Source organism: Protopterus annectens, chromosome 11.part0 (genome assembly GCF_019279795.1).
Source record: "Protopterus annectens isolate FY-2018-M chromosome 11.part0, PAN1.0, whole genome shotgun sequence".
Lineage (NCBI taxonomy): Eukaryota > Metazoa > Chordata > Ceratodontiformes > Protopteridae > Protopterus > Protopterus annectens.
In genome coordinates, this window is record NC_056745.1 from 727402178 (window position 1) to 727423822 (window position 21645).

Consider the following 21645-nt stretch of genomic DNA (forward strand, 5'->3'; position numbering starts at 1 on the left):
ATGTAAATATTAATTGGTCCACCATTTCCTGAACAACTGAATCCACCAATATTAACCTGTTTATCTATACTCAGCTTATTACCACCCCCACCAGATTCAATAACAAAACTAATGAAGGAACTATTCTAGACTGGATACTAGTCTCTCACCCTTCAAACATCCATTCAGCTGGTACCCTCTCTAACTCTTTAAGTGATCACCTCCCAGCCTACATAATCCAAGTCATCCCTTCTCTCATAAAACAACATCACTTCAAACATGTCAGGAATCTATTTAAATCTGACCCAGTCACTTTTAACAATATCCTCAAAAGTTTAAACTGGAATAATCGTAAAAGCCTTCCCCTGGACGATGCCTTACCACCCTTTAACTCCACTTTCCCAGAAATTATAGATAGCCTGGCACCTATTTGAACCAAAAGAATGAGATCTAATCATGCCCTTTGGCTAAGTAGAGCCACAAAAGAGATTATGATATCTAAGGATAGCACTTGGAAGCTTTGGCATAAGAATAAGAATAACGTAGACTTACCAACAACTCCCAATCAATCAAAAAAATTTGTAGCTAAAGACAAGAGAGAGTATTACTTCAACCTGCAAAAGACTTGCAAAAATAAGCCAAAGCTATTCTGGTCTTCTATTAGTACTCTCCTACACCCAGGTACAAAAACTAATCCCTACCCTTATCCTGATAAAACTTCAGACGTCCGCGTCCACTCACTCTAAACTTTAATAAAACAAAGGAGAAACATACAAATAAAGCACTTTTCATTTAGTTAGATAACCAAACTTCTTCAGATAAAATTCTACATGTCAGCTATTATTTAAATAACCAATAAAACATGTGACTCATTTCAATTCCATCACAAAAAATTAAAATCACATTCAAGAATTCAAAAGTTCATAAGTTGAAATACCCCAAAAAAATCCTGCAGATACCCTTCAATTCAACATACCTGGGGTTGAACCACATAAGTTATAACAATACATCAAAGTACAATATCTAAAACTACTGCCTCATGAATAACATAAGTGCAAGAAAGTATGTGTGTGCATGTTTTTATATATGTGAACATATATATATATATATATATATATATATATATATATATAGCTATATATATATTTTTATGTTTTTATGTTTTTATACATTTTAACAGGTTTAAAAGGTCTGGTTATGTATAAGACATTCACCTTAACAGACTTTTTAATTTTAAAATGCATGCTGTGGAACAGGTTTCATTTAAACCCGGGTGTTGAAAAGAATTTAATCTAAGTTGCCATAACAGCTCTAATCTTTCCAATAGTAGGGAAGTGGGTCCTTTTCTGCTATCCATCTTTACTTGTCTATTATTATATATATATATATATATATATATATATATATATATATATGTATATGACTTTACTTTACAAGCTCAATGTTTTAGAACATCGAAATTCATATGGCCGAGACCATATAATCGACGTTTTAAAACATCAAACCTGTAAAGGAAACACAAAAAAATAAAACAAAAATAGAATTTCTAAGACATTTTTGTAGGGGGGCAAGCCTCCCGGCACCCCCTGCTATTGAAATGTACCAAGTCCGAGGTCACAGTAGAGCAAAGAAATGGGAAACTTACCCGTTCCGTGCTGTATGGAGATCTCCACTTTACAGGTTTGATGTTTTAAAACGTCGATTATATTGTCTTGACCATATGAATGTCAACGTTTTAAAATGTTGAGGTTGTAAAGTGAATCCATATATATATATATATATATATATATATATATATATATATATATATATATATATATAGAGAGCACATATTTATTTATTTAACATTTGTTTACCGGGAAAGTCCAGCTTGGAACTAAGCCACTTTTTAGAGTAGGCCAAGGGAGAAACACTCAAGATGCATGTCTTTCTGACATGGGAGGAAATCGAAGCACCCAGAGGAAACCCACACGAATGCAGGAAGGACATACAGACTCCGCACAGAAGGCACTCCAGAATTGAACCAGAGAACCTCTTGCTGTGAGGTGACAATGCTACCGCTGCACCATTGCACCATCCAAAATATATATATATATATATATATATATATATATATATATATATATGTGTGTGTGTGTGTGTGTGTGTGTGTGTGTGTGTGTGTGTCTGTGCTGTGCATGTTCATCTTCAAAGAACAGTACAGACCCCTTTGTTGAACATGCTGACAGGGATCACATTTATTACATACATGAAAGGGCACTGTCTCACATGTAGTCTGCCCTGTTACTAATGCCTTACCTGATCTATAAACCTTAAGATTTATGGCATGATGATGTATAGTTTATATGAAAAAATGTATATTTTTAGGCAAAGACATTAACCAAATTAAAATGCATATTGAAGTGGGATGTATTGCTTTGGCTTTTGTTTTTTTGTCTTCATAATATTGCTTTAATTAGGTTTTATATTTATATTGCCTGATAAATAGCAACTGTAACTGATAGTCAACAGATATTTTTCTTTTTCTAGACTCTCTGGAGGTGCTATGCTGCAGAGAAGACTTGTAGCTCCACAGCAACATGGAAAATCTATATAATGTTACCAGAACACACTGCTCGAAATGTAGTAGTACCACCCAGTCCTCTGATAAGAAAACAGGTAGTACGCCACTCATTATTAGCAAAATATGGTATTTACAACATAGCAAAATGTATGACGGAAGATGATGAGCACAGAGGATACATAGAAGATATTTGGTAAAATAAAAACATAATTGCATTTCTATAGCAGAATTAATACGATTTAGTGAGGTTTCTTCCAAAGTAAATGTAATTTTACAAAACACAGAAGATGAATACAATATTTGGTGAATTCATTCATTGCTGTTCAGTTATCATCATCATCATAATCATCAACCCCGATTTTCCCCAGTCTCAATTAAATGCCATTCTCCCATCTTTTTCAACATCATGCCTGACTGTTGCAGGTCTTCTCATGGGCAATCTGTCATTTATTTGCTGGATATTGTTGTTTCCTCTTATTTTTTTTTCCTATCTCTCCCGCATCTTCTTAACCATATCATCTCCTCCTTTCCTGCACATTTGCCCAAATCACTGTAATTTGTTCCCTTTGACATTCTCTGCAACTGGAGTTACTTTAGCTCCTGCTTTGATGACATTATTTCTTTATCTGTTCCCCAGTGTGCATCCTACCACACATCTAGACACTTTATCTCAATCACCTTTAGCTTCCTCAACTGCTCTGTTTTTAATACCCATCTTTCTGTACCACACAGAAGTAGTGGTCACACCACTGTTTTCTATGTCTTACTTTTCAGCTTCTTTGATGTTCTTCTGTCACACAAACACTCCTCTTGACACTCAGTGGCAGTTCCCAACTCCAGTGTAACTTCCCTAGGATGCATGAAAGTGTTAACTGCTCTACTAGGTTTTCTTCTATGTCAATTTATAGCTTCTTCTGGTTTCCCCATTTGCTTCTTTGACAACTGTCTTGCCTGTACTCAGTTGCAATCTGTGTGTCTATCAGTTGATGAGTTTCCTCTTCAGAGTCTGCTTGTAATGCCACATCATCTTTGTACAGAAACATTGATAAACTGTCCTCCCTGACCTGTTTGCTGATGTAGTCCATCACCAGTAAGAATGGCAGTAGGCTCAAAACTGAACCCTGATACACATCCAATCCCACTGAAAACGTCTCTGTGAGTCTGAACACTGTACATATTTCTGTCATTGGGTCCAAGGGCATAGCCTGCACTAATTATGCCAGTGTTTCTGTGACTTTGAATCATTGCATGACTGCCTAAATCACCTTTCTTGGGACATTGTCAAAAGCTTTCTCCAAGTCCAGGACTGTCTATTTGGACTTTCATCTCTAGCTTTTTCTACACAGCAAACTTAAGGTCAGTTGTTCTGCATCTTGATCTGAATCTGAACTGCTGTTATCCCATCATACTTTCTACTGCTCTGTGTATTCATTTATTAGTCACTGTCTCCAGCACTTTCATGTAGTGTGAAGGAGTTTGATGTCTCTGTACTGCCCACAGTTGTAAATATCCCCTTTGTTCTCATACACCAGCAATAGTATGCTTATTCTCCAGTCATCTGGAATATGTCTTTCTCTTCATACTGCTATGAGTACCTACAGGAGCCATTTTTTCTCTAACTCACCCAACATCTTGTTCGTATCTGGTGTAACCTTAACTGAGCCTGCTGTTTTCCATAACTTAATTTTCCTTAGTTCTGCTGCTATTTCTTATAGTGTGAGAATTTCATCCACTTCCTTGTAGGCTGTATCTGTGGCAGTACAACTTCTATGCGTTGATGTCCTATGGACTAGTGAGCAGGTAGTTGTTGGCATTCCTTATGTATCTTTCTGTCTGTGCCTTCCAACCTGATAGAACTTCTTTGTGCCGTCTACTGAGTCACTTTACAGAAGCTGGCAGAGTACTTGCGATGCCTTGTCTATTATGAGTCTTCTCTTAGCCTCATTGTTAGCTGGCCAGTATTTCATCTTAGCCTGGTGTGTCTTTTTTCTCTTTCACTTTTAGCTACACTTCTTTCTTTGGATGACTTCTTGGACTTTGACATTCCACTACCAGCTTTCCTTTTGTATCTTATTTCCATACCTAACTCAGCTACATATCTGTTCCATGGTCCTCACACATGCTGTTTTGAGATGTTGGCATTCTTCTTTGAATGCATGTATTTCCTGTGTATTTCTTTACATTCTTATGATTTCACTATAGATAACTTCTATTTTCTTCAGCCTAGTCTCTGTTGACCTTAGAGCCTTCTCTGACCATTGTGCACAGTTGATTGTGGCCATCAGTGGTTTATACTGTTGTCTGTTTCCCTGGTGATGACTTTGCAATCACTGATTTTACCCCTTTGCTTTTTCCTTATGAGGAGGAAGTCTACTTGAATTGTATGTTGGTCACTCCTTCATGTGATTTTGGCCACTGTCAAGCCATTTGCTAGGCAGAAGTCTAAAACGGCCTCCCCTTCTTCATTCCTGTTGCCCCATCTGTATGGATCCAGGCAGCCTTCATATCCTTTATACCCTTTTCTCACTGCCTCATTGTGAGCATTCACATCCTCCATTATCACCACCAACTCATATTTCCCTGCTTTATCTAGTAGGTCCTGCAAGTTCTGCCTAAATGCACTCTTTTCCTCACCTCTCCATCACAAACCTATGGTGGGGCATAAGGCTGAGTTTATTAGTACTTCCATATCTTGACAATGCAGTCATATTATCATGAATGTATCACTAATTCTGAAGACTTTCCTTAGTTCCCAATCCATTTCTAGTCTGTTCACCCTCTGAATAATAGAATGCAGATCCCAAGCCAAGTGGCTTTACTGCACTGTCCTACTTCCTTATCTCTGCTATTCAAGTGGTTGCAGTTTTCAAGCAAAATGAAGAGGTTAAACATGTAACAAGTCATCTATTATTACTAAAACTTTAGGGCATATGACGCAGACAATGTAATAAAACTGTTGCAAAAATGATCCTGGACAATCAAGTTTATATTTAATTGCTTTCAACAGTCTTAACTTGCATTGCTTTCTCTGTGTCTGTGATGCATTTTCAAACGTCGGCATATCATATCTTTTCACTTCAGTAGTACCAACAGTTTGTTTTCATGTTGCTTTTTAACAGCATACAAAGTCTTTTGAATATATGTTTATTTTATACATTTTAAAAAATTGATTTTTTCTGACTTAGACTTGGCCTAATTCATTAGAAGCAGAACAGAGTTACTTCTTACGCTTATAGGTAGTCCAGTAGTTGAAGTTTGAATTTCAGCTGTACATTCCTATCTGCACATGTTCTCATGGCTCTCTTTCTCCTCTCCAATACTGTTATTGTGCATTCTTACATGGCTCTCTTTTGTCAAATACATTGTAGTTACACTACATTTTTAACTTTATTTCTCATTTTTAGTTTTTATTTGAGTCAGATTTTATCATGTACATGGTTTGCCACCTTTTCATCCTTCATTTCTTAACAAATACGCCACACTCCCCCCTGGCAAACAAAAAAACCCCACATCTTTCCTCATTGTGGCCACACCCCCTTTTAACAAGGCATGCCCAAAGCACACATTTTTATATACCATATACAGTGATGACGTGGGCAGAATTAAGATGATATGGAGCCCTAAGCAAAGTTCTATGGCATCCACTACCCTTGCTATCTAGTGTCACCCTGACACACACTCCAGTGCTCTATCTTTTTGCCCTATTCTTGCCTTTTTGCATTATCCAGAATACTTTTGTTTTATTTAAGAAACTTTGTTTAACTTGTCAAGTTTTTCCTACATCCTTTCAACACATCCTAAATGTTCAAGACTATACTGTGATAACTATCTAGGAAATAAATTAATTGACACCAGAAGCTGTGGGTTCCATATTTTCTGATGTGGATTTTAGAGATTTTTTTTCAGAACATTCTCATGAGTTAGGAAAGTAACTAATTTTTCTTTCGATGATCAAAGAGAAAGCTACTAATTTTTCTTTTGAGGATCAAAAAAGTTATGTCCAAGGCTTAATGTTCAACGATGATGACATAGTAGTTAACAATAAGCTGAGTACTAGATACCCATAAACTAAGAACAAAATGCTTGTGAGGGCTCATAAATCATATCTAAGTTGACTGCTTTCCTCCCTGCACAAAAAAAATCACTTTATTTGTACCCTTCTGGTGTTAAATTGGGATGGCAGTAAAATGACAAATGGCCATAGTCATATGTTTCAAGTTGCAGCTGTCATGCATCGACACAGCATGCCACCTCAGACCTAACCTCAAAGAGTCGACACCTTCTATGTACCCCTTTGAAGTCAAGCTAGGGTGAAGATGAAAGGACAAGCAGAGCCAAACAACATTTCTGCCTATTATTGTCAGCTGTATCTATGCAGCATGCTACTTTCTCCTACAACCAGAAGATAACTTCCAGTATATACATCTGATTTTAAATGTGAAGAAAATGAAAAAATAGTCCTCACAATAATTCATTTCAACCTGTTGCTCCCACACAGTACTCTGACCTTAGATAAGCTACGGTGATGTTCTGGGCTCACCTGTAAGGTGTGATTTTGAGGAAAGTTAAAGAAATAATGACCATTCTGTCCCCAGCCAACTTGTAAGCTATAGAGTCCTTCTGTGAACACCTGTGAAGTATAACTGTGAGGAACATTACCACACAAACTGTAGTAATCTCTGTGCCCACTTCTGAGTGGGGTCAGTTTTATTCTGGGTGGAGCCCACTGCAGAGATCCCTACTAAGCCATTTACACAGCCAGGAATGATGTGTTATGTGCGTACATCTACAACTTTTCATAGGGTTAACACTTTCATTTCTCTACAACTTGCCCCTTGTTTTATCACTTTTTATTTCAAAAATATTTTGTCTCAATGACTACTACAGCTCCTCAAATTCTCAGTACTTGGCATGATTTTTCATCACAGACCCATACACTTCTATATTCTCTATATGACATTTTGCCTTTGTAGAAAACAAATAAGTAAACAGTACAGTTTCCTAGGTTCACAGTAGTTATTGAACTTCTATTATTGCTATAGTTTTGTCTGTCTCAACTTTAAGAAAAATAAAAGTATTTATTACCTTTATAACTGCTTCTACAGCAAAATTCAAAAAATATCCACTGTCCATGTTCAAGCTTTTTGACTATTTCACTCATAGTGAGGAACAAATTATATCTCTGAATCCAAAGCATTCAATTTTCAGTTATGTTGTCTTCTGCTGAAATAATTCCTGGTGGCTGCAATCAAAACTTTTCCACTGTTAATTATACTTTGTACTTCTAAATAATTAACTTATTGAAAGAAAATAGATTTCTTCATATATTTGTACCCTTTTCCCACCCTGTAACACAGAAGTGCTTATCAAGATGTTCACTAAAGAATAGAGATACAGTGGGTAAGCTTCTGCCTTGATTGCGTTTTTTAATCATTGTGTGTCTTCTAGAAAGAATGTGTGTACATTTGCAGCTATTCATTAATATTTAAAACTAAAAGCACATGCATTACTCTTCCTACCATGCTGTGATGTTAGAATTTTAACTGCTTCAAAGGCCTTTACAGATGCATAAAATGATGTACTAGGTATATAGGTTAAGTGCTATCAGTAGTGTATGTACTTGAGAAATGTTATAGGTATGTCTGTTGTAAAGAAGTTCAGATGGAAGCAGAAAACACATCCTTTTAAAGCATATTCAAAAAAATCTTGAATAGGGCACCCCTGAAACTGTGGAAGATGCTGCATAATTTACAGAAGTACAATCGGAAACTTGAAATACAAACCAAGCAATAAATTATAGGAACCGGATATGATGAGCAGAGCATATTTACCAGAGAAACGCAATATTATTAGAAGAAGAGCTGGCGAATCTGTCAGGAATACCAAAAGTTACTGATGACAGAATTAAAAGTAAAGGAATTTCAGTGATTTAGTGACAGTGAGTTAGAAAAGTAAATTGATGAAAATCTTGTCACTTTGTACGTTGTGGGTGGCATGGTCCACTCCTGCATCACAATACTAGCACTTGAATCTGCTTTTCCGTGCTCAGCACTGCTTCAGAACTGTTGTAAGCATTAAATAAGCTACAAATTACTGAAGCACTCAACCTTTCTCATCACTTAGTGGTTAACAGTTTTTGTACTTATCTTCCTCAAGTTACTTTGAGGAAACAGCTGTAGTACTTACTTCCCTCACTTGTCTAGAGAAAGTAAATGATTACCCAGGCATGGCTAAGAGACAGTTTCCGGTGTTTTCTCTTGTCTATCTGATGAATCTGGGCATATTGGGGCAATGTAGCAATTGCCTCATGTACACAGACAACCTTCTCCTCCTACCACCCCACACTACAACCTGTGAGAGATGCATTTATCTAGCCAAACTGGAGGCAAAGCTCTCTCAACTCAAGACTGAACTTGTCAGTCAGGAGGAGAAGGTAAACACTTGCTCCACACCACACTCATCACATAGTCCCACAATACCTAGACCACCAAAATCCACACATAGAAACACAAAAACATTCTTGGAAACTCTCAATAAGAATCTGCCCAAGCAACAGAAACCTCCAAAGCAGAAATGCAAGCAACCTCCACCCCTCATCACAACCCAAAAGGCACATAACACACAAGACTCAGTGTGCCACTCAACCACAGCTCATAAGGTAAAACAACGTACCTAACACATTGGTCATAGGTGACTCTATAGTCAGGCACACTGATGTTCCACTCACCAAAATAGACAAAGAGAAGGTTACTGTTAGCTGCCTGTCAGGTGCCAGGCTCTGCCACATAACCCATGCACTCAGGTCACTTCACAACAAGTACAAATATGACTCAGTCATTGTCCATGTTGGTGTGAACGACCTGAGATGTACCTCCCTGGACTACATGAAAAAACACATGGAGGAGCTCACCGATCTTGTAATCCAGGCAGGTATGACCCTAGCCCTGAGTAGCATCCTACCTTCACCCAGAATGATACCGCAGCGCAAGGGCAAAATGATTGACTTCAACAATTGGCTAAGCTTCTGGTGTCATTTTAATAGGATCCAGTATCTGTCTGCCTGGGATGACATGGTCGACAGGCCACAATGTTTTGCCAGAGATGGCCTTCACCTGTCACCTCTGGGATTCCGGATACCAGCTAAGGCTCTTGCCACCCCTATAGTTCCTTTTTCAGGCAAGGTTCAAATGACAAACCCACCACTGTAACAGATACAGGCAAGCAAAAACTGAGGGTAATGGTACTCAATGCTAGAAGTCTAAACCTCAAAATGCACTCACTCATGGCACTCCTTAAAATGGAGGAACATCAATATCTGTGCAGTGACAGAAACCTGGTTAAAGGCTCCAGAGAGCACCCCTGCATTACCAGGATATAACTCATACCACACCTTTCGGCCATCTAACCAGGACCGGAACACCAAGGATGGAGGTGTGTCCATATTCATTATGGATAACCACACCTCCAGGCTTGTTGCCCAACATAATGCTTCCGAAATTATCCAAGTGCAACTAACTCTGAAGAAAACTGCAATACATATTGTAGCTTGCTACAGATCCCCCACCATGCCTCAGGATTTCACTCCTCTTTTTTTGATATACTAGAAATTATTAGAGTTCATCCAAACACCCTAATAATGGATGATTTCAACTACCTCACCATTAACTGGGAAAGCTACTCATGTACGTCACACAAAACAGTAAAAACAATACAAAATAAAATAAAACACGGAGACATGCTGGACTGTGACCAACAGCTTTACTGATGTTACCTCCTGGTGCCTTGGCTTACACCTTCACGGGATGATTCAACATCGTAATCATAGCTTATTTATACAAAAATTAATCACTACACAATTACATAATTAAACCATTTAAAGTGCCAGTGCATTCAACAAAATAAATACAACCTACCCATCAAGTTTTCTCAAAAACACAAAACAGTGATGCTTAATTCTAAATTCAACCCAGAAGGATGTAGTGTATTAAAATTTATAATAAACTTATTTTCCATGGACAACAGTTTATGTTGGAAGTTATCCCCAACATTAAAAGCAGGTTTGGCTAACACACTAAAGAATAGAGAAGTATCCAAACTACCATGAATGGTTTGAAAATGGGAAGCCACAGGTCTTTTTAACCGATTATGCCTAATATCACCCAAGTGCTCCATAATACATTTTCTAACCATCCTTTTTGTTTGGCCCACATACCACTTAGTTGTTATACGCCCACAGCCAAGAATGTATACCACACCACACAAACCACAATTAAAGTTGTTTGCTGCGTTATAAACCCTGTTGTTAATTTTCATACCATTAAGATTCATAACTCTGGTACAAACCTTACATTTTCCACAAGGAAAACATCCTACTGGACCACTATGTGTAGATAACGCTTTCCAATTCAGTAGTTCCTTCAAATTAAGGAACCTACTATTAGAGAAACCAACCCTTTCATGAAATATTCCACTAGCACTTTCTCCTTGTGAAATAATAGGCTAAAATCTATCTAACAACCCTTTCAGTATCTTTGAAAAAGGGGAAAATCTATTAACAAGAAATATTCTTGTCTCATCCCTACTCCTATCTCTCTCATACCAAACCGAGTTGATTTCCCTCACATTACCCCTTTTGTGTTCCTGTTGTATACCTCACCTTGGAAAATTCCCCTTCCAAAGTGTCCTTTTTATATGTGTTGTTGAAAATTCATCTGTACTCCCCATAAGGTAAGGAATCCAACAAATGTGGAGGATGCATACTTGTGGCCAATAAAAAATTATTAGCTGCAGTTTCTTTAAAAAAAGGTCTAAAATGAACCATCATATCAGTACTTATGAAAAATTCCACATCAAGGAACTGCATCACTTTTTTGTGTACCCTATAAGTAAAGGACAACCCAAAAACATTTTATTTGTAAATCATCCATAAGCTTATCAAATTCATCTGTTTCACCCCTGCAAACAAAAATCAGGTAATCGATGTATCTCTTATATACAACCACCCTTTGAGCAAAAAAAGATGTGTTGTAAATAAAAAGATTTTCAAAATGACCCATGAAAATGATGGAATATGCTGAGGCATAGGAGGCACCCATAGCTGTACCTCCCTTCTGCAAAAACACTAGATTCCCAAACTTAAAACAATTAAGAGTTAATGAAAACTTCAATAGTTGTAATAAGTAATTAGTCCTAGGATCTTCCCCCATCATTTTGCTACTGCATCCAGCCCCAGGGAATGACTAATACTGGTATTGAGAGCTCTAACATCTACACACTCCCAATATAAATTCTCTCCCCACTCCATGCCAGCTACCAGGTCACAAAATTCCTTCCCATTTTTATATGTGCTGCTATTCTGGTTGTGTACTTTTTCAATCGTGCATCTAAAAATGTTCCCACATTCTGAAGGTAGGACCCAATACCAGACACTATTGGTCTTCCCAGGGGGTTCTCCAAATTCTTATGGATTTTTGGGATTGTAAAAAAATCTAGCATCCCTGGGGTCCCTGATATGTAGGTTCTTAACATCAGCAGAAACAAAAAAAAAAACAACCATTCACCTTTTTCTAATAATTCAAGTAACGAAGAATTGAATTCCGCTGTAGGATCCCAGTCCAAATTTAAATATACATTGCTATCATCCAACAATTCATGTGCCATTTTGTTATATCTATCCATGGACAGGATGACCCAGTTGCCCCCTTGTCCATCTGTGTAAAAATCACATCCTCATTCCCCATATGTATCCTTTGTAAAGCCAGCCATTCCTGATTATTCAAGTTAAATTATTTGCATTTTCTCATGAACTTTTCATACACAATTTTAACTTGTTTACATAAAACTGTTTCAAACATATTAATATTAGAAAAACATTTAGGTGGAAAGAAAGAATTGACATAAGGTACAACAGGAACCTTCAGTCTACCATATCCAGTGACAAAAAAATCTTGCGTCTCACCACCTGACCCGCTTACATCAGAAAACACATGACCACCATTATGCAAATCCCAAATATCCACCAGATCGTTTTCATGTACAGACACGTCCAACAAAAAATCATCACAGTCACTGTTATTGTCCAAATCCACAACATTCAAACTTTCTTGCATTGTTCAAGTGTGGAAAAACATTTTCATATTTAACTTTCTACAAAAACAACCTACTTCCAAAAGTAGGTCTGCTAAACTGGGAAAACAGGTGGGGACAAATTTAACCCCCTTATTCAACAAACCCAAAGTAGCATCATCCAAATTAAGATAAGATAAATTAATAACATTGAATTGCCCATCTTCCACATACCTGACAGTGGAAATTTGTTCAAAAATACAATCTCCCCTTGTACTTGGAGCAAGAGCTTCTACTGCCACCTTCTCCTTCTGTAATTGTAACCACCACCTCCATTGCTTTGCCATTTCTGGTCACAGCCCCTGGGCTGTTGAGGACTGGACTGCTTTTGCAATGACTCCACTGATTCCACATTTAAATCCTCAAATGATACGCTTTTTTTACTACCAGATGCTGTTTCAGATGATGAAATTGAAGACTCTCGCGATGTTCGAGATCTGCCTTCAACAACACTGCCATTGGTACTCCCCTTCCTCGGTTTGCTTTGCCAAGCAAAAATTAAGCTACTGTTGTAATCTCTGATGTCACATTCTAACTTCTGCTTTTTACAGAGAATAATATCTCCTTCAACTTTAGCAACTCTTGCCTTAATGTCCTTAATTTTACTGGCAAACATATTTTCAGCACAAGCGGATATAACATTTTCCTGCAAGTGCAAGATGTCAGTTTGCATCTTATCATGTTGTCTTGGATTTTTAACCAATCCAGCATGCAGGAAAGAGACTCATTCTTCCACTCCTCCATTAAATCCATCTCATCATCCATAAAGTCAAAGGCAGGAAGCAGGTCCACTCTAAGACCCGGAAGGGTTAAATTGGAAATGATATACTTTTCCAATAACCTAGTGTCATAAAAGAGTGTGACGTCTCTGATAAGACGTTTCTCTAACCTGTTGAATTCATTACCATGTGAATCCATGCTGCCCAAGGACCATGGGTCTCCAGTGGCAAATCTAGCTATTCTCTCTCTCTCCAACATTCGGCAAAAGTAAACTGCCCACCATTAGTTAGCAAAATCGATGACCCACTCAATGAAACTTTAGCTCCGGCTCCAGTAACTGATATAGCTGTTACACAAAACAGTAAAAACAATACAAAATAAAATAAAACACAAAGCCACTCTGTACTGTGACCAACAGGTTTACTGATGTTACCTTCTAGTAACTCAGTTTATCCCTTCACGGAATGATTAACCATCATAATCACAGCTTATTTACACAAAAATTAATCACCACACAATTATATAATTAAACCATTTAAAGTGCCAGTGCAACAATTCAACAAAATAAATACAACCTACCCACCAAGTACACTGGACTTTAAATGGCTTAATTATGTAATTGTGTGGTGATTCATTTTTGTATAAATAAGCTGCGATTATGATGTTGAATCATCCCATGAAAGCGTAAGCCAAGGTACCAGGAGGTAACATCAGTAAAGCTGTTGGTCATAGTCCAGCGTGGCTCCATGTTTTACATTAAAACTACTAAGAGCTCTCATAAAATCATCCAAAGCTAATTTTGAGAAAAAAAAATAGCTAAGGACTCTAAAGACAACCATAAAGCATTCTTTAGCTATGTCAGAAACCTAGGAGGAAACTCCCAGATATGTTCAGAATTAGTTCAAAATGATGTGAAGATTACTGATCCTACAGACATTGCCAACATACTGGCTGACAGGTTTAGTGCAAACTTCTCCCCACCCTCCCCGCCTAAAGAAGAGATATCTATACCAAATGATTGTAGCCCCCCAAACATTTCCAACGCTCAGGTGAGAACTGCTCTCTCCAATGCAAAGAACACAGCATCCATGGGACCTGATGGTGTCCCCGGCTGTGTGCTCCATGAACTCAACGAGGAATTAAACCCACAGTTAGGACAGCTGTTTAATCTTAGTCTCACCTCCGGATACGTACCCAGGGAGTGGCACAGCGACTGTGGTCCCACTCCACAAAGGCGGTGCCTCCACCGACCCTGGAAATTACCGTCCCATTAGCTTGACAAGCCTGATCTGCAAAGCCATGGAAAGGATCATAATGGATCTCATAAATAAAGACATAGGGAATTTGCAGACTTTGGATCCAACCCAGTTTGGCTTTGTCAAAGGCAGATCATGCCTTTTAAACTTGGTTGACTTTTACGAAACAGTCACCAAGGCCATTGACGAGGGAAAGGCAGTCCATACAGCCTACCTAGACCTGGCGAAGGCTTTCGATACAATACCCCACTCGGGTATCATTGAAAAACTCATCAACTTAAAGGTAAACCCATACATTACAAGATGGGTTGCAAACTGGCTGAGTGACAGAACCCACAGGGTCAGAGTTGCTGGCGCCATGTCAGACTCTAAGCCTGTCACAAGTGGTGTCCCACAGGGCTCAGTCCTGGGCCCACTCTTGTTTGGCATCTACTTTTCTGAAGTACAAGCAAACACAGGAGGGTTATGGCTGACAAAGTTCGCAGATGACTGCAAACTGGGCACCGTAGTTGAGAACACATCCGACACAGACATCCTTCAGAAGGGTCTCACAGAAACGGATAACTGGTGCCAGAGCCATGGCCTCAAGTTAAATGCCAAGAAATGCGTAGTCATACCCTTCAGGAAAAATAAGGTTACCCCTAGCTACCATATAGGTGGCAATCCCCTGAACACAGAAGAAGTTATTAGGGACCTGGGAACCCAGGTTGACAGTAGCCTTTCATTCGACACTCATATTGCTAAAGTAGTTAGGAAGACCTTCTACATTGCCCACCTTATCATGAAGGGATTCACATCTAGATCAAGGGAAGTCATAGTCTCCCTATACTCATCACTCATCAGACCAATGATCGAGTACAATGCCCCATTCGGAATGTATCTGACCCGACACTTGCAGCAGCTGGAGAGGCCACAAAAGTTCCTCACCAAAAGGATAAAGGGTCTCAAAAATCAGTCTTATGCTGCACGACTGAAAGAACTCCAGTTATATTCAGTTGCATACCGCTTGCTCAGAGGTGACCTATGCCTGACATACAAGGCCATGTCAAACCCAGATTTGATGAATATGCTTCATCTCAAAAAATCTAGATCCCTCAGAGCCACAAGGGCGGGTGACTTAAACCTCGACACGGTTATTAATAGGACGTGCTGGAGGGATAGATTCATCACTCAAAGACTCCCTATGCTGTGGAACAAAATCCCGGTTTATGTGAGGCAGAGCACCTCACTGGCCTTGTTCAAGAGGAATCTTGACCAATGGATGGGAGATCGCAGATACACCCCAGGGGTTACCTCAGTGTCACTGCTCGACAGAGGCACAGCTAAATAATGGGCATAGTTTCTCCAAATTAAGGGGTGGCGTAAGCCACAAAAAACTATGGGCTAGGCTTATAAATGCCCTCGGGCAGATAGCCTAGTATAAACCTATGAACCTATGTACCAACTCCTTCGCACAATGCTTTCTAGAATTCATAAACTCCAATGCCCTGGCCCAACTTATCCACACCCCCACCAGGGGCAATAATATCCTAGAGCTAGTCATTACCAACATGAGTGACAGATGTTCCACACCTGAAGTCAGCTCCCCATTGCTCATATCCGACCATAAGCTAATCACCATAGATATCCACATCTCGCCCCTTCCCCCCATTAAGGAAACCACTGTAAAAAATGTTTCCAAAGCCAACTTCATGCTTCTTAAGACAGAAGCAGCCAACTTCATGACATAAATGCAGATGGACAATACAGTTACGACTGCAGAACCCTATACAAATGCACTCTATAAGCACTTACATTAGTGCATGGATCATGCTATCACTAATAGAACCAAGACTCTATCCTCAAAAAATAGGAAGCCAATCTGGTGGCCCCCTGCTATTAACAAACTCTACAACAGAAGGAAGAAACTGTTGCAAAAGAGAATAAAATCCCATGAGTGGAGGAGCTCCCTGGTCAGCTTCTGTGAGAAGCTGAGATCCCTCATAAAATCCTTCAAAGCCAGCTATAAAAACAAGATTGCCACTGACTCTAAGGACAACCACAAAGCATTCTATAGCTATGTCAAGAATCTCAATGGCAGCACCCAGATCTGCTCTGAGTTACAGCACAATGGCACAAAAATTACGGAACCAACTGATATCGCCAACATCCTGGCTGATAGGTTCACTGATAACATTACTCCCCCTCACCCCTTAAAGGGCCCATATCCATACCGGAAGAATGCAGTGCTCCTGCAATCACAACTGAGTAGGTAAAAAGTGCACTCGCTAAAGCCAAGAACACAGCATCCATGGGACTGGACAACATCCCAGGCTGTGTTCTACACAAACTTCAGAATTAACTGGCTCCCCACCTAAGCACCATCTTCAATCATAGCCTCACAACAAGCTTTGTACCCACTGAATGGCACACAGCAACAGAAATACCACTCCACAAAGGGGGAGCCACCACAGACCCTGGGAACTATTGCCCTATTAGCCTGATGAGCCTGGTTTTGCAAGGACATAGAACGTATCATCATGGAACTCATAAACAAAGACATTGGTAACCTACAAACTCTGGATGCCACCCAGTTCAGGTTTGTGAAGGGCAAAAAATGTCTCCTGAATCTGATCAACTTCTTTGAAACAGTCACCAAAGCCATAGACAAGGGCAAGGCGGTTTACACAGCCTAACTTGACCTCGTTAAGGCTTTCAACACCACCCCCTTTCTGGAATCATAGATAAACTCACTAATTTGGGTATAAATCCATACGTCACAAGACGGGTTGCCAACTGACTCACTGACAGAACCCACACTGTAAATGTTGAAGACTCCAAATCTGACTTCAAACCTGTGACAAGTGGAGTACCACAGGGTTCAGTTTTTGGTCCTCTCCTGTTTCGGATCTACTTCCCTGAAGTATGGGCTAACACAGAGGGCCTCTGGCTGATGAAGTTCACAGATAACTGCAAATTAGGTGCCATAATCGAGTCCACAGACGAAGTGGACATCCGATATAAAGGCATCACTGAGACTGATGCCTGGTGTCAGAGCCATGGCCTCAAGCTCAACACTGAAAAGTGCATTTTCATCCCCTTTGGAAAAAACTCTGTACCCATGAAATACCACAAAGGCAGCAGTCCAGTTAATGCCTAAGGTGTGATAAGACACCTTGGGACTCAGGTGGACAGTAGTTTCTCCTTTGATAATTACATCTCCACAGTAGTCAGGAAATCTTTCAACATGGCACACATCATCACAAAAGGGTTCTTATTCAGGTAGAAAGAGGTCATTGTTACCCTATACTCGGCTCTCATTAGACCCATTATTGAGTACAATGCCCCTTTTGGAATGTACCTCACAAGGCATCTGCAACAGCTGGAAAGACCACAAAAATACCTCACAAAGAGGATTATGGGAATCAAACATATGCCCTACGCTGACCATCTCAAAAAACTCCAGCATTACTCTGTAGCATATCGCCTACTCCGAGGTGATCTCTGCCTAACATACAAAGCTATGTCAAACCCAGAGTTATTGGACATGCTACACCTAAAGAAATCCCAAGCCCTCCAAACTACATGCTCTAGAGACCTAAACCTTGTCACCACAATAAACAGAACATGCAGGAGGGATAGATTCCTGTCCCAGAGACTTCCAATACTCTGGAACAAGCTACCTATCTATGCAATAAACACGGAACCTGGTACCTCAGCAAGTCGGCTGGTAACACAGCAAGTCGGCTGATAACACAATTCGTAGTGCGTACAAAAGTTTTATTAAACTGTACGAAGAATAAAATCCACTTTTCGTCGGGAGCAATCTCCCAACTTCCTCAAAACAAACATGTTTGTTTTGAGGAAGTTGGGAGATTGCTCTCAATGAAAAGTGGATTTTATTCTTCGTACACTTTAATAAAACTTTTTTACGCACTACGATTTGTGTTATCAGCAGACTTGCTGTGTTACCAGCCGACTTGCTGAGGTACCAGGTTCCGTGTTTGTTGCAAGAAGTCAGGTTATTTTTCACGAGTTTGTCCAAGCTACCTGTCTATGTCAAGCAGAGTTCCTTACTAGCACTCTTCAAGAAAAATCTTGATGAGTGGATGGGTAATAGGAAATTCACCCCGGGGATTACTTCTGTGGCCCTGCTCGACAGGGGCACAGGAAAATAACCTTCTTGGGTGGCGAAAGCCAGGGAACCTTGTTGGCTAGGCTTACATAGGCCCTTGGACTGATTGTCTAGTACCTACCTATGAACCTATGAACAAGTGTGGTGATGGCAAATCTATCCAGCAGAAACCATGATTAAGCAAACTTTGTTTTGCTATTCATGGTAATAGCAGATACTTAGATTGCAAGGCAACTAAAATCCAATGTGTTTTAAGTACTGCTGACTTCAAAAGTGTTTTAATATTGAAAATTTAATGATTTATAGGTTGTGCTTTTTGAGTATCTCTGTAAATGAATGTATTAAAAAAGATGAGTGTCTGAGATTTTGACGTGAAACAATTTTAAACTTAGTGTAAAGATTAATATAGGTTATCATTTTTTAACAATAAACAATGTAAAATGCATTTCACTGTTTTCTATGCTATATTTTGCAGGACACAATTTATAATGCCAGAGAAAAAAAACAATTATATGTCCAAGGCTTAATGTGGTAATCTCTATGTCCACGTCTGAGTGGGGTCAATTTTATTCTGAGTGGAGCCCACAGCAGGGGATGCTGTTTAATTGCCTGCAAATGTGTTTTGATCTCTTTTCAACATCTGGACAATTAATATGTATAAATCTGCATTGAAGATTTCAGTCTGAAGCTCTTGTGTGTCATATACCCCAGGCATCCTTCTCTGAGAATGGCATTACTCACTTATCACTTTTAGTATATGCACTCTCATCTATTTCCTAGTATCATAAATCAGCTTCAGCAACTTGTAAATCATTACTCAGATAAACCCAGCCAAGAAACGTTTTTCATTAAAAAAAAACAAACTAACAAAAAAAAAAAAAAGATACCTGTGCAATTCATGCTAGTCCATGCCTGGATAGTCACATCACTGAAGACAGACGACAAAGAAATAAAGATCCTGTAGTCAGTGTCATTACTTCAAATTAGTGTCATTACTCAAAAACAGTGTGCAGCTGTATAGCAGAATTAATTGCATTTGGGTTGTGGATAATGCGTGTTTACAATATTATTTTTTGTTACTTTTTGGCTTAAGTATTGGTGTCATTCAAAGGGGATCCAATGCCTATCAGCTTGGGATGATATGCACGACAAGCCACGATGTTTTGCTAGGGACGGCTTGCACCTGTCACCCCTGGGCTTTCGGATATTGGCAAAGGCTCTTGCTACCCCCATAGTGCCTTTTTTAGGCAAGGCTCAAAAGACAAACCCACCTCCATAGGTATCACAAGGGATAAGAAACTAAGAGTAATGCTACTCAACGCTAGAAGTCTAAACCTCAAGATGCACGCACTCGAAACTCTCCTTAGCATGGAGAACATCGATATCTGTGCAGTAACAGAAACCTGGTTCAGGGGTCCCGAGAGCACCCCAGCACTACCAGGTTATACCTCATACCATGCTTTTCCGCCCCAAAACTTGCGCCGAACCACAAAAGGAGAGGGAGTATCGATATTCATCAAAGAAACCCACACCTCCAGGTTGGTGGCAAAGCACGAAGCATCAGAGACTATCCATGTGCAACTAACAGTGGGTAAAACTGCCTTCCAGTTTATAGCCTGCTACAGACCACCCTCCCAAACCCAGGAACCCCACTCGGCCTTCCTGAGAACACTGGAAAATATGAAGGTCTCTCCGAACACCATTATATTGGGCGACTTCAACTACCCAAACATAGATTGGGAGCATTACTCTAGCTCCAACACCCTTGCCCAAAGGTTCCTAGAATTCATAAACTCAAATGCTATGGAACAACTTGTTACCACTCCATCAAGAGGGGAAAACATACTGGACCTGATCATCACCAACATGGGGACTCTATGCTCCAGACCAGAAGTGTATCCCTCACTGGTAAGATCAGACCATAAACTGATCTCACTGGATATTCACATCCTGACCCCACCCCCTGCCCAGAAAACCACAGTGAAAAACTTCTCTAAAGCAAATTTCACACTCCTCAAAACTGAGGTGGAATCCTTCAAAGCCCCCGAGCCTGTGGAAAATACGGCCCAGACCGCAGAATCCTTTATAAATGCATTCTATGAACACCTTCAGGACTGCATGGATCATGCAATCCCAAATAAAACCAAGACCCAATCCTCCAAAGGCAGACGACCTGTCTGGTGGACCCCAGCCATAAACAAACTATACAATAGAAGGAGGAAGCTACTACATGATAGAGCAAAATCCCAAAAAGGGAAGGCATCTCTGATCAGTATTAGCAAAAAACTAAGGGCACTCATAAAATCGTCAAAGGCCAGCTTCGAGAGAAAAATTGCACAGGACACTAAGGATAATCACAAGGCTTTCTTTAGTTATGTTAGGAACCTGGGTGGGAATTCCCAGATATGCTCAGAATTAGTCCAAAATGACAAAAAATACACTGATCCCACAGACATTGCCAACATCCTAGCTGACAGGTTCAGCGCAAACTTCTCCCCCCCTCCCCACCAAAAGGGCAAATATCTATCCCAGCAGAGTGCTGCCCCCCTGACATCTCAGATGCTCAGGTGGGAGCCGCCCTCTCCAAAGCAAAAAACGCAGCATCAATGGGACCAGACGGTGTCCCAGGCTGCGTCCTACATGAACTCCAAGAAGAGCTAAACCCAAACATAAAACTACTGTTCAGTCTCAGCCTTACTACAGGATATGTACCCAAAGAGTGGCGTACAGCAACAGTGGTCCCTCTCCACAAAGGTGGTGCCTCAACGGACCCTGGAAACTATCGCCCCATAAGCCTGACTAGCTTGGTCTGCAAAGCTATGGAAAGGATCATCATGGACCTCATAAATAAAGATATTGGGGACCTACAGACACTGGATCCTACCCAG

The 21645-nt window shown here is 39.8% G+C and overlaps 1 protein-coding gene across 1 annotated transcript in view; it reads left to right on the forward strand.

Moving 5' to 3' along the window:
- LOC122814989 (potassium voltage-gated channel subfamily KQT member 1-like) overlaps positions 1-21645 on the forward strand; it is a 1169537-nt gene that overhangs the window by 1105215 nt on the left and 42677 nt on the right. Inside the window, exon 8 of the mRNA XM_044087244.1 lies at positions 2509-2637. Coding sequence (XP_043943179.1) covers positions 2509-2637 — 129 coding nt within the window. The remainder of the gene's footprint in view (positions 1-2508; positions 2638-21645) is intronic.